The following is a 13,459-nucleotide window of genomic DNA, read 5'->3' as shown; positions in this document are numbered from 1 at the left end:
TGAAATTATCAGAAAATTATGGGCACTTGTAGTATTACTGTTAATATCGTTGAGTACATGTTATTGGAGAGGATGAAGATACTTTTTTACAGGGGAAAAAAGAAATTGACATGTGTGCTTGTAATGTACATTTAAACATAAGGAGTATTTGTTGATAAATAGCTAGTGATTCTCCATGTTCTCCCCTCTAAAATGTCATGTTTCTGTGTATTTATGCAGGCCAATGGATTCTCTGGAACACTTGCTGCTTGCTGGACCTGACCAGTGCATACCTCAACAGTTCAGCTCAACGCCTTTCCTGCGGGAGGATCCTGACACATGTGCAGATCTCCTGCGTGTCATTTCTGTTCTTGTAAGCCTGGAGAACCAGCTTCCTGACGAGGTGAAGTCTGCATTTGAACGAGAGCTGTATCAGCTTAAAATTCCAGACCAAACTGTTGCTGACATAGCCAGAGAACTCATGTCCGGTGATGACATAGTAAGTACGTTACAAATATTTTTTTCACATACTTACTGGCTTTTAAGGAACCCGGAGGTTCATTGCTGCCCTCACATAAGCCCGCCATTGGTCCCTATCCTGAGCAAGATTAATCCAGTCTCTACCATCATATCCCACCTCCCTCAAATCCATTTTAATTTTATCTTCCCATCTACGTCTCGGACTTCCCAAAGGTCTTTTTCCCTCTGGCCTCCCAACTAACACTCTATATGCATTTCTGGATTCGCCCATACGTGCTACATGTCCTGCCCATCTCAAACGTCTGGATTTTATGTTCCTAATTATGTCAGGTGAAGTATACAATGCGTGCAGCTCTGCGTTGTGTAGCTTTCTCCATTCACCTGTAACTTCATCCCTCTTAGCCCCAAATATTTTCCTAAGAACCTTATTCTCAAACATCCCTAATCTCTGTTCCTCTCTCAAATTGAGAGTCCAAGTTTCACAACCATACAGAACAACCGGTAATATAACTGTTTTATAAATTCTAACTTTCAGGTTTTTTGACAGAAGACTAGATGACAAAAGCTTCTGAACCAAATAATAACAGGCATTTCCGATATTTATTCTGCGTTTAATTTCCTCCCGAGTGTCATTTATATTTGTTACTGTTGCTCCAAGATATTTGAATTTTTCCACCTCTTCGAAGGATAAATCTCCAATTTTTATAGTTCCATTTCGTACAATATTCTGGTCACGAGACATAATCATATACTTTGTCTTTTTGGGATTTACTTCCAACCCTATCGCTTTACTTGCTTCAACTAGAATTTTCGCGTTTTCCCTAATCGTTTGTGGATTTTCTCCTAACATGTTCATGTCATCCGCATAGACAAGCAGCTGATGTAACCCGTTCAATTCCAAACCTTATGTGTTATCCTGAACTTTCCTAATGGCATATTCTAGCGCGAAGTTAAAAAGTAAAGGCGATAGTGCATCTCCCTGCTTTAGCCCGCAGTGAATTGGAAAAGCATCAGATAGAAACTGGCCTATACGGACTCTGATGTAAGTTTCGCTGACACATTTTAATTAATCGAACTAGTTTCTTGGGAATACCACTTACACCGAAATAAATTTATTTTTCCTTCTAAGACACAGTTATACTCTATCCTTGTTTGCCATTGTATTTGGAGTTCGTGGAACTAGATGTGGCCAAGTGTGATGTATTAAGGGTGATTAGAATCTGAAGCAGATTTCCTTTAGGAGAGAAGTGAAGTCAGAGGTCCATTTCATGGATTTACATTCATATTTTTTGTAGGAATGTCATGTTTGCTTCATTAATGAAAAGTAGAAAAAATCAAGAATATATTGAGCAGAAGCCAGGAAAAAAGTGAAGAGGAATTAAAAAAGAGAAAACATAGGACTATGATAGAGATTTCTATAAAGACAGCCCACAACAGTGAAATAACTTCCAGTAGTAGTGATAATATAATAATAATAATAATAATAATAATAATAATAATGCCTTCTTCTTCTTTCAAGTATTAGGCCTCTAGGCCTTTACAGTGTGAACAAGAATTTTCCTTCGGAAAATGTATTATGTGTCCATCCATTTTGTTAAAGGCCAGCTAGAGAAATTTTTCCCTTTGAACAGCAGCATTGTTTCAGGGATTTTGCTGAATATTTTTGTTGTAGTTGTAGTTGCTGCTGCTACTGCTACTGCTACTGCTGTTTTTATTACAACGATAATAATCAATCAATCAATCAATCTTCTCTTAATGTATCCAGTTGTTTGCTGACAACATGAAGTCCACTGTAGTCTATTCAGTTGTTGTTTTTCACGAGAAATGAGGGATATTTTGATCTGTGTTCATTATAGATGTCTGTTGCTAGTAGCCAGAGTTGGGGTGTAGTCAATATATACTGCAGGGCTGTGTCTTCTGCAACTGGTACTGATGATTTTAATTTACTTCTTTTGTGGTTTATGGATGGACAATATAGAAGAATGTGTCCCAGACCTTCATCTTGATTATTACACCACAGACAAGTAGGATTATCAGAAAGGTGAAATCGGTGTAGGTATAATTGTGTGACAATGTGACCTGTTCTGGCTCTTGTTAAAAATGTTGTTGTTGTTTTCTAATGCCAGGCGTTTGACAATAAACCCATTTGACCTCTTGCACTCCAATATTTTTCGAAGATATTATCATGGTCAGCCACTGAAGCACAGATTTTGAGATGTTCCATATCCATTTCTAGTGAAAATGGCAAGTTGTAGCCGATTTAAGTGAACACCATATTTTAATGGTTTGGTGGCTACTTCATTCACACACAACCCCCAGAATGTCTGGAGGACCACACCTGCTGTTGGTCGACGGGTCCATTGGACCTAGCTGGGAGATCTTGTTGATCACCAGCTTTCCCTCCTTAAGCCACTGGAGGACGATTTTAGTGCCATAGCAGGTCAGCACTAGGAACAGAAAAGTAGAAAGAGGAGGAAGGAAAGGGAAATGAACCCCTAGCCTCGAATGCTCTAATGCTGTTGGGGTCGAAGAAAGTAAGAGTTCAGTCAGAGGACTGGATAGGAAAGGGTAAAGAGGGAATTAGGTATTGAATAGATTTTTGTTAAAAATGTTTGAACATGTCTGGGCAAGTTTTTTTACATTTTCAGGTCATTTGATTTCTTTTGTACGGACTGCAAAATTTTTCCTTTTGTCAGAAGAGAGCCAATTGTTGATCCATAGGTTTATAAAATGAGAGTTCTTTTTTCATTGCTTTTGTGTCTAGAATCACTTCCCAAAGTTCGTTGAGATATTCCACAAAAAGTCGTCACTTCATACATGCTTTTTTTTATTGCTATCAGCTAACTACGTGATCTATGTTATTTTCTCGGAGCTGGGATGTGAACACAATACCTTATCATTGATACCTACATTTCATAAATAATCTTCCTTCATTTATGAAAGAGCACTGATTAGCAATAATGGACAAACACAAAGAACGCTATATTACGTAGGTTGGATAAAAAGTTATGGCAACACTGCTGTCACGTGATGATCGTGCGTTCGAGAGCTGCCAGCTGTGTGGACATGAACAAGGACTGTTAGATGAGTTAGTGTAGCCAGCGGCCACTCTGGCAATCTGCTGCAGTGTATAGAACGTTGACTTTCATAGGGCTAGTGCAAGCGCCCTAAAACCACGTTTACAAAACTAGAGCAACGTTTCTGGATCAAAATTGAAGTGATACGAGGTCGTAGTGCACAAGAATGTTTTCAGGGACTGCGTGAAGCATGTGCTGATGCAGCGTTGCCATATCGCACAGTGGCACAATGGGTTAAAGTGTTCCGGGAAGGCAGGGATGTGAAAGTGATGTTCATTGTGGCATATGACACTGATGGGGTAATACTGCACCACGCTGTACCTCCAAGGCAGACGGAAAAAGCGGACTACTGGAACATCCACGGTACTCACCCGATATGATCCATGCGATTACGATCTTTTCACCCGAGGGACCCGGTACAATACCAGAGATGAACTTATCCATGCTTTAGGGCGGTCAATACGGAACATCAACAAAGATGGACGCGCTGATGGTGTACGACACCTTCCAAACATTTAGCAAAAGGTAATAAGGGGGGGGGCGACTATATAGAAGGTACGTAAATGTTGTACCCCTGTGAATAAAGCCATGTCAGAAATATCGAACTGTTGCCATTACTTTTTATCCAACCTTAGTACACCGTAGTTTATTTTTGTGGCATACCTACTTAATTTTTTTGATTACTATAAAATAATTTAGATATTTAAGGGGCAGAATACTTTGATGTCACGAAATGATTGTGTTAGTGTGTATAAATAATGTAGTGTATAACATAATGACAGGGTTTTCAGGTGCTGAACCAGCAGTTCATGTCAGGTTTGCGCAAGAAGCTGGAATATGTGAAGGACATCTATCCAGCCATGCTTATGCTTATAGAGGCCCTCACACTGGACGTGGGGCAGCCTAAGGAGCTGGTTCTTGATGATGTATCACCAGAGGCGTCACGTTTACTGCTGTCCGTGAGTCACTTGTACAGCAGCCATCTTGGTGTGAGCACCATTTCACAGTCACTTCATCAGATTGCTGTTGTCCGGTAAGTAATTTCTCCAGCCTCTATACTACTGTTGGAACAGGTGATGGAAAGAAAGTTTGTAATTGAACAAGAATGTCGTGGCATGTATCCTCCCTACTTTAGACGCTATCTAGGGCTTCCAGTGATACGATGCAATTTCCACTGCTGTGGAGTAACGGTTAGCATTTCTGATTGTGAAACAGGTGAGTCCAGGTTCAAATCCTGGCTGGGACAAGTTACCTGGTTGAGGTTTTCTCTCAACCGATTGAAGCAGAATTGCTGGTTAAGTTTTGGTATTGGACCTCGAAATCATTTTGCCCTCATAATTATACTTTACCTCTTTCATCAACATCTCATGGCCGGTTTCACCAACCTTCGTAATCATTATAAGGTCTCGTTAAATAATTTAATGACACGTTAGTCAGTTTTTGTGTTTCACCAAGTATCATTATTGCTAACGCATCTTTAAATTCATCGTTAATTTATTAGGACCTATTCGTCGCGTTAAAACAGTAACGATGCGTTAAGAAGTCAACAACATGGCGGACGTAATTATTCGATGATAAAGTTCTTTATTTAGAACTTCAACATAACGACGAACTTATATGTTGTAATAACACTCGGAATAATCATTTTGAAGATTTAAGTGATAAAGAATTCCACGAAAGCTACACATTAAGGAAATAAGTAGTAAGAATGATTCTAGAAGAAACTGAATACCGGTATACTGTATAGGTTAGAATACGACAGATAGAAATCACCCACTTAACGCCTCTTGAACAGATTCTTCTCGCTTTAAGATAACGTTGCGGGAAGTTTTGAAATAGTAATTGATGATATGAACGGGGTATCAAAAGCTGTATTGTCTAGATATGTGAATAAAGTATCAGACGTACTATCAACATTACAATAGCCATTATTTCTATAGGCCTAGTAAGCTTATAGCTAAATTTTCTGTTGTCATAGACAACATAGATTGTGTACATGTTCCAATCGTATATCCTGGCAGGAATATAGCCAAAAGATTCTGCAATAGAAGATCCTATTTTTCCTTCGATATTCAAACAATTTCATAGGGCTATGCAACGCTCCGCATAGAAAAATTGTGGCTAAACTAGCACTGAGGTAGTTTCCTTCGTACTCTGCTTATACACCTTGCACATACGAATCTGTGACAGGTTACGTTTGATTAGTTTAGGTTTTTGTTATGCCTTGCATATACGATCAACTGCATTACCACAAAAAAATCCCTTATAAATTCAACGATTTTCACTTCTGAAACCAGCAGAACTATCTCAGCGCTAGTTTATTGAAATTGTAATAGGTTAGAATACGACAGATAGGAATCACCCACTTAACGCCTCTCCAACAGATTCTTCTCGGTGTAAGATAATGTTACGGTCTACACGGATAGCATAACATTTCAAAGGAGGATGAAAAAGGTGCAAAGAGATTTTCTTTTAGGAGACAATGGATAACCCTTAAAATCCAATTTAATGACACCTCTCGTGAATCCTGCCACACAAGCATGGCAAAATTGTTACAGGGTACTAATAAATCTGCATGAAATACAGTATGCAATTTATGGAAGAGGCAATTTCCCATCCTAAATTTAGGCCTAATATAACTGCTTAGAATGCTTTGTATATAATTAATTGTGGCATCAATTTTGAAGCTGTCAACCTTATAGTCCGCTAAATTTTCTTATATTTCCTTTAGAAGTTACAATTTAACTGCTCTACATTCCTATTATTTACATTAAGCAGCTGTCTTTTTTTTTTTTTAATTGCGGTATGACAACACAATGTATTTAGGAAGATGTTCTTAAAATTACTGCCTCTTACCCGTTTGCCTATGATTGTTCCCTCACGCCAAACAAAGTCAGCCATGATCATATGTAACCAATGAAATTCGCTTTTTCGAAGCCATGGTCGTATGAAAAACAAAACATGCAAGATACAAGTACAAAATCCCCTTGTCAGTAAACACCTGTTAATTTTAAAGATACGAGGCTTGGTGAACAGTCAACGTTTAAAGATCCCGTTAAAATTAAACGATCCATTTGTTGACAAGTCGTTTGTGCTGATTTATTTCAGGCTTGCGTCCGATATAGAGTCGAATGCAGGCTACTATAATCTTTTCGCTGTAAGAAAAATCCTAATATAAACAATAGCACGTGATTGAAGTGAGGCTTCATTGGCCGCTGTTTGGCGCCATAGATTCTAAGTACGTGTTCCCGCCCACTGTTGTACATTCTGTTTCATGTTAAACATTTCCTGTTACTCGTCAAGTAGGTCTAACCTCACTACTATGCATTCATTTGCTTAGGAAACATTTACTTTATAATTACTGTAATTAAAACTCACATAACTTTTATATACATTTAAGACTATTTGTTTTTCTCCACTTTTAAGAGGGTTTCTACTCTTATGTTTAATAACCAAACACACCGAGGATGCAGAAGCTATACTTCAGTACCACGTGCTTATGTGAACAACTACGAGCTCAAGTGACGCCAGCTTGTTACAAGAACAGACTACCTCGGTATTACTGTTGGTATTTATCCGCGTTCATAGTACATAACAAAATATAAAAGTAGCTTTTCTTTTACATATCGTTTTACATATGAGTGAAGTTATATGTTTCATTGTATTAACAACTAGAATTCAATTTTTTATTTTCAAATAATACAAGATGATAGTTTCCAAATACAGACTATATTTTCCTGCGTCGTGTGAGTGTTTCGACTGGGAGCCAATCACAGGTATGACAGCCACGTGCTTGTGTTTACATTAGGATTTTTCTTACAGCGAAAACAATATACGTATCTTGGACCCCATAGTATGTGGTCATTAGTTGCTGGTGGTAGTGCCATGTACCTTGGAGTACGGGACCAGGGTTGAGGGACCACAGTGATGCTACTTGGAAAGTAAAAGGTAATATGCAGGCTGTAGGTGAATTCGGGGGTGGCCCACACGGGAATCTGTAGCTCCCAAGGCCTCGGGGCATGCACATCATTCCATTCCAGTTAGTACAATGGACTCACCCAAGCGGCCTACGTGTGAGGGCCCTTGTCCCGTGACTTAAAATGATCTAATAAAGTGGAATATATATAGTGTAATCCTTTAAATTTCTTTTGCATACAGATTATGATAAAAATCATATATAAATTCTAGAATTAAGGTCAATGGTATTATGATGAAACTACTATTCATTCATAATATTCTGCCTAAGGGTGGGTGTTTCACTGCAAACCCAGCATTCTCCAGGCTTTCCTATTTTCTGCCTTCGTCTTAGTCTACTGTAATTGTCGTAATAATAGTATTGTATGTACTGTTAGTAGAATAGCAGAAATACTAGTCTTTCACGCTAGAAACACAAGCTCAAATCCCAGTGAGTTCAACTTCCTGTTTCTCATGCCACCATTCTAGTAATTCTTCTTTGATGATGATGATGATCTTTATTAAATATGATGTGTGTAACTTATGTTTTACCCATTTATTATTATTATTTGTTTTCTGGAGGCCCAGCTTGAGACCTCGCAGAGTGAAGGACAATTATGGAGTGTTTGTAGAATGATGATGACGGTGATTATAACGAAGATGATGATGGCAGTGTTAGTGGTAGAGAAGAAAGGAGTAAATCGTAATTAAAAGCTCACCTCAGACTGGAACTGTTAGAGAAGTCTTTTACAAAATATCTTTTCGTTATTTCAGGTTACTAAAGCAAGGAGTGTGCTGTGGAAAATGTTGAAGAATCGTATTCTATTACACTGAAGTGGACATGAATCCATTGATTAGATGATGTGATGTGATTTGTGTTCAGATTCTCCATCTGTCGTAATCTGCTGCTGCTACAACAGCTTCTACTGGAGTGTCATCAGAAGTTGTCGTACTCGATGGATTCTGCTGGGGTTGATAACATCCGCTCTGTGCTGCTGCCTCGAGCCGTTGTGTTAACACAAGCGTACTACGTTGTGATGTGGATCAGTGAAACACCAGCCACTCCGACTGTAGCATCCAACATTCTGGATAACAGCTTGCAGCGCATGGCAATACTGAAGCTGAATGAACATGCCGGTTAGTGACTCGTAACTTTATCATATATGTAAGTAGGTCAAGGAAGTTCAAGTTGCAAACCACACATATCTGTTATAAATTTATAAATTGACCAAATATAATTATCTGTGTTATATGTGTGTATATATATATATATATATATATATATATATATATATATGTGTGTGTGTGTGTGTGTGTGTGTGTGTGTGTGTGTAGATGTACGAGGGGGATCCAGGAAATAACGACCGTTTTGTTGTAATAATTAAAAAAATATATATTTATTTGAAAAAACAAAGTCTGTTACATAACTGAAGCTTCCTTTACTTCTCTACATAATCACCACCTACATTTAAACATTTGTCGTATCTGTTCACTAGCTTTCGAATTCCCGTGTTATACTTCTCTGCCGCCAGTTCATTAAGCCAGGTGTTCACTGTCTTCTTCAACTCTTCATCACTTCCAAAACGCGTACCACCCAGAAAGTCTTTCAGCTTAGTGAAAAGGTGAAAATCGCTAGGAGCAAGGTCTGGACTATAGGGCGGATGATCAAAGATTTCCCAACCGAATTGATCCAGCAATTCTCGAGTTGAAGCAGCAGTGTGCGGGCGGGCATTGTCGTGAAGAAGCACAACTCCTCTCGAAAGCATTCCTCGCCTCTTGTTTTGGATGGCTCGCCGTAGTTTTCATAAAGTCTCACAATAACGATTTGCATTGATCGTAGTGCCTGTTGGCATGAAATCCAGCAAAAGAACACCTTTGCGATCCCAAAAGACAGTAGCCATGACTTTTTGTGTTGAGAGAGTCTGTTTGAATTTTCTCGATTTCTTGGGTGATGAGGGATGATGCCACTGACGTGATTGGCGCTTGGTCTCTGGGGTGTTGTGAGACACCCAGGTCTTATCACCAGTCACAATTTGATCAAGAAAGGCGTCTCCATCTGTGTGATATCGCATCAAGAATGTCAATGCTGAGGCCATTCTCTGAGTTTTGTGTTGGTCACTCAGTTGCCGTGGAACCCATCATGCACAGATTTTGTGGTAGCCAAGATGTTGCGACACAATTTCACCAAGCAAAGAACGAGAAATGTCAGGAAAGGCAATATGCAATTCGTCGAGTGATGTGCGCCTGTCTTGCAAGATTCTGTCGTTCACTTTAGTCTTCAGGTCTTGTGTGATGAGTGATGGGCGTCCGGGTCGAGTTTCATCGTGGACATTTGTTCGCCCATTGTTGAACATTTCGCACCATTTTCTCACATTTCTTTCATTCATTACAGTATCACTATACACTTCTTTCAATTGCCGGTAAATTTCTGCAGGTTTCAAATGTTGGGCATTCAAAAATCGAATCACACTCCTCACTTCACAGTCGGCGGGATTATCAATCACGTCGTTCATTTTGAAGTAACACAAAATGCACAATGGCGACTTGTTGCAACCAGTACTCACAACATTATGAGAACACATGTTAAGGAAGCCAGTTGACCTTCAAACAAGGAAGGGGAGTCAGCTGTGCGGCGGGTATGTGCGAACGGTCGTTATTTCCTAGATCCCCCTCGTGTGTATATATATATATATATATATATATATATATATATATATATATATATACTAATAATAAATTGGTAATTTTGATTTATTATTATTATCACGCTTTATATAAAATGTATTACTGTAGCTTAATTCTAAATACAGTATACTACAGTAAATTCTTTGCAACTTTGAACTACAGTAGATAACACCGAAAAAAGAAAATACAGTACTGTGCCATGCAATTGTATTCTACATCTACAGTTTTCATCTTAACTTTTACATTCAGATGCCATGTCTCTCGAAACAGAATAACTGATTGAAGTGAAGAGAATAATCCTACTAACCGTATCATGTGTCGAATACAATTTCACGATCACGGAAACCTTGGACCCATCAGACAGGTTAAATTTTATGACTTTATCCACCCACTTCCAGCTAACAAGGGGTAGCCAGCTGGGCTAGTGGTAGCCTATGAGACTCTTACTGTCTTCTTTCATGTCAAGGAATTTCTGTACAGTTGTTAAAACTAAATTTTCCATTTTTGTAATACATTAGGTCTTGAAAACCAAGTTCCGTCTGCAGTCAGGAGGTAAAGCAAGCTTTAGGACTGTGAAACAGCTGTCTGTGTCTGTGTCTTAGAGTGTCCGTAAGCGAGAGTTAAATTTATCATTATTTCTATATTATTTCAGTTGGGACATTAAAATCTGTCCGTATTTGAGGAGTGTCCATACTTGGGGGATGTCCGTAAGGAGAGGTTTCACTGTAAATGGTTTTAGAAAAAAATTTTAGTGGAAAATTATTTTGAGAAATATTAATGATGATGATGATGATATGCAAAAATATATTCTTGTCATTCTTAGTGGTTGGGAAGTTGATGTGATAAATCGAACCTGTCTGAGAATGATAAATATTAAAGGAAATAAAATTCCATAGCATAACTTTCTCCAGAAAATGACGATATAGCTATATGGCCTGTTAAAAATCCCTGTTCTCGACTGAGACGGAACAAGCAAAATCCTTGTCATCATTTCACAGGTTGGCAAGAGACGAACTTCTAATTTGTCAAGCTCTTGGAAGGGATCAGTGGTTCGGTTCCTGACAGTATTACGAAATTGATATATTTAATGCATATCTTGAAATCCATAATTTTTCATTACTGACTTACATTGTGTTCTTTGTGTTTAATTTGTTTATAAATAATTAATTTTTTCCCAAAATTTGTACTCAATCCATACAGATGAATTCACATTTGATTCTAGGAAGTTCTATGATGCTGTCAAGACGTTCTCAGCAGAGGACTCTGACATTGTTGGAATTGTTTGTTCAGTCGTCTGGATCGATGCATGCCCATTCGTTGATGTCACAGCTGCAGTTGGATGAAGAACTGTTACATGTTTGGCAGTCTTCCATGCTTACGTATATAACACTCATAGGTGAGTTACAATACAAAGCAATACTTAAGGTACGGTCACACGTCGCTATTTTTGCAGCGCTGCAGTACAAAAAACTGCGCCACTCTTTTACTGCGACGTGTGAACAACGGTGCAACCCGAAAAGTAGCGGCTGTCGAACCTGCTGCCCGCTACTTTTCCATGCTGTGTGCAGCTTAAAAGTAGCGATGTGTGAACAGGGTTCTCAGGGTTGCAGCTGCAGCATTTTTGATATCGGTTTTGTTGAAACTTTTGCTGCGGTTGCAACCAGTGTTACCACCCAAATGTGCCAATGATACTTTTATTGTTTGGATATATTTTAGTGTTAAATGTGGTGAAAATAAATTATTTGTAACAGTTATTAAATACACAACACAGTCTGAGCATAATTGCTGACGATATAATTCATTTTTTAAATTTTCCGTGGCGTAGTTCCAAACAGGAGGGTTGCCAACATTGATTACGTGAATATGCTGTTGGTTATCATTTAAGTAAATATGCGTTTTTAAAAGCTTTATAGTAAAAATAATGTCAATTTCTGAATACTAGATATGACAGAAAAGCAAATAATAGATAAGGAAGCTTTCGCATGAGTTTCTTAATAAAGCGAACATAACCACAAAATGTATATTGAGAAGTCAACACGGAGATGAAAACCTGCAGCATGACTGCGGCTGCAAAAGTAGTGCCTTGCGTGTGAACAGACTCGTAACCTCTAGTTGCAAATTTTTGCAGCACTTGGGTTGCGCAGCACGAAAAGTAGCATGCAGCACGCTACTTTTGGCTTACGTGTGAACACGACACGCAACTTTTGCAGCTGCAGTACAAAAGTTGCGCTGCAAAAGGAGCGATGTGTGACCGTACCTTTAGAATAATCTGCGAGCAGGAATGTTTTTTCCTCGGTTTATTCCCTGATCACATATAACAGATTGATCGACCTAATGGACTTTCAAGGCAACCACTTTTATCACTTTTACTATGCTGCCATCTAGCAACTCCAAAAGAAGTCACATTATAATCCTTACAGAATTGTATAGAGCAACTGTACTTCCATCTAGCGGTCATTATCAAACAATGCCTTTTCTACGATGGAGGCTCTGGTAGTTCTCATTTTGTGTGTCCATTTTATAATATGGGAATGGCCAATCTGATACGTATGTGATCAGGGCTTTATCAACTGCAATGGTTATCTAGCATCTAAATAAAATTAAAGTGATAATGCTGGCGAAATGAGTCCAGGATCCAGCTCCGAAAGTTACCCAGCATTTGCTTCTCATGGGTTGAGAGAAAATCCTGGAAAAAATCTCAGCCAGGTAACTTGTCCTGTCATGATTCGAACCTGGGCTGCAGTTTTGCAGTCCGACATGCAGACCACTACTCCACGTGGTGGACACTTTTGTCTTGGTATGTGGAAACATCCTCAGATATGGAGTGGAATGCAAATGATAGCAAATTGAGTGCAAGGCCAAACAACACTTGTGGCTGTGAAACAATATATCAGCTGTGGTCTGTCGTACATTCGAAAATAATTTATCTTTCAATGTGAGATTTTATAGTCCAAATATTGCTGTAGCACAACAATGTGATCGACTGTTGTAGATGTGGATCATTTCTCATTTCAAATATACTAGTACAAGTCGAGAGAAGAACAGACTGTCAGCAAACTGAGGTGGAAATATCAGATTTAATACTGTAGACTGTGAAGTTGAATGACAAGACAACCAGCTATGAAGAAACCTTGGAAATAGCTGCAGAGCAGGAAGTAGAACTGGTTTTATTTGACCAGTCAGAGAACATCCATCAACATCGAGCATCTGACCAGATGTCCTACCTTCGAGTGGTTACCCCTACCCACGCTACCACAGAGCTTACTCGGCGGACCATTGTATAT

The 13,459-nt window shown here is 38.8% G+C and overlaps 1 protein-coding gene across 2 annotated transcripts in view; it reads left to right on the top strand.

The window, feature by feature from the left end:
- The window catches only part of Nup160 (nuclear pore complex protein Nup160), a 62,575-nt gene that overhangs the window by 32,557 nt on the left and 16,559 nt on the right, over nucleotides 1-13,459 (top strand). Inside the window, exons 10-13 of one of the 2 annotated variants that reach the window (XM_069819282.1) lie at nucleotides 220-478; nucleotides 4,328-4,569; nucleotides 8,374-8,627; nucleotides 11,398-11,571. In XM_069819282.1, coding sequence (XP_069675383.1) covers nucleotides 220-478; nucleotides 4,328-4,569; nucleotides 8,374-8,627; nucleotides 11,398-11,571 — 929 coding nt within the window. Of the gene's footprint in view, nucleotides 1-219; nucleotides 479-4,318; nucleotides 4,570-8,373; nucleotides 8,628-11,397; nucleotides 11,572-13,459 lie in introns of both variants that reach the window. The other variant, XM_069819281.1, reaches the window with a different exon arrangement.

This window comes from Periplaneta americana, chromosome 2, assembly GCF_040183065.1.
Source record: "Periplaneta americana isolate PAMFEO1 chromosome 2, P.americana_PAMFEO1_priV1, whole genome shotgun sequence".
Lineage (NCBI taxonomy): Eukaryota > Metazoa > Arthropoda > Insecta > Blattodea > Blattidae > Periplaneta > Periplaneta americana.
The sequence above is the reverse complement of the archived record's forward strand: the minus strand, read 5'-3'. Positions and strand labels throughout refer to the sequence as shown.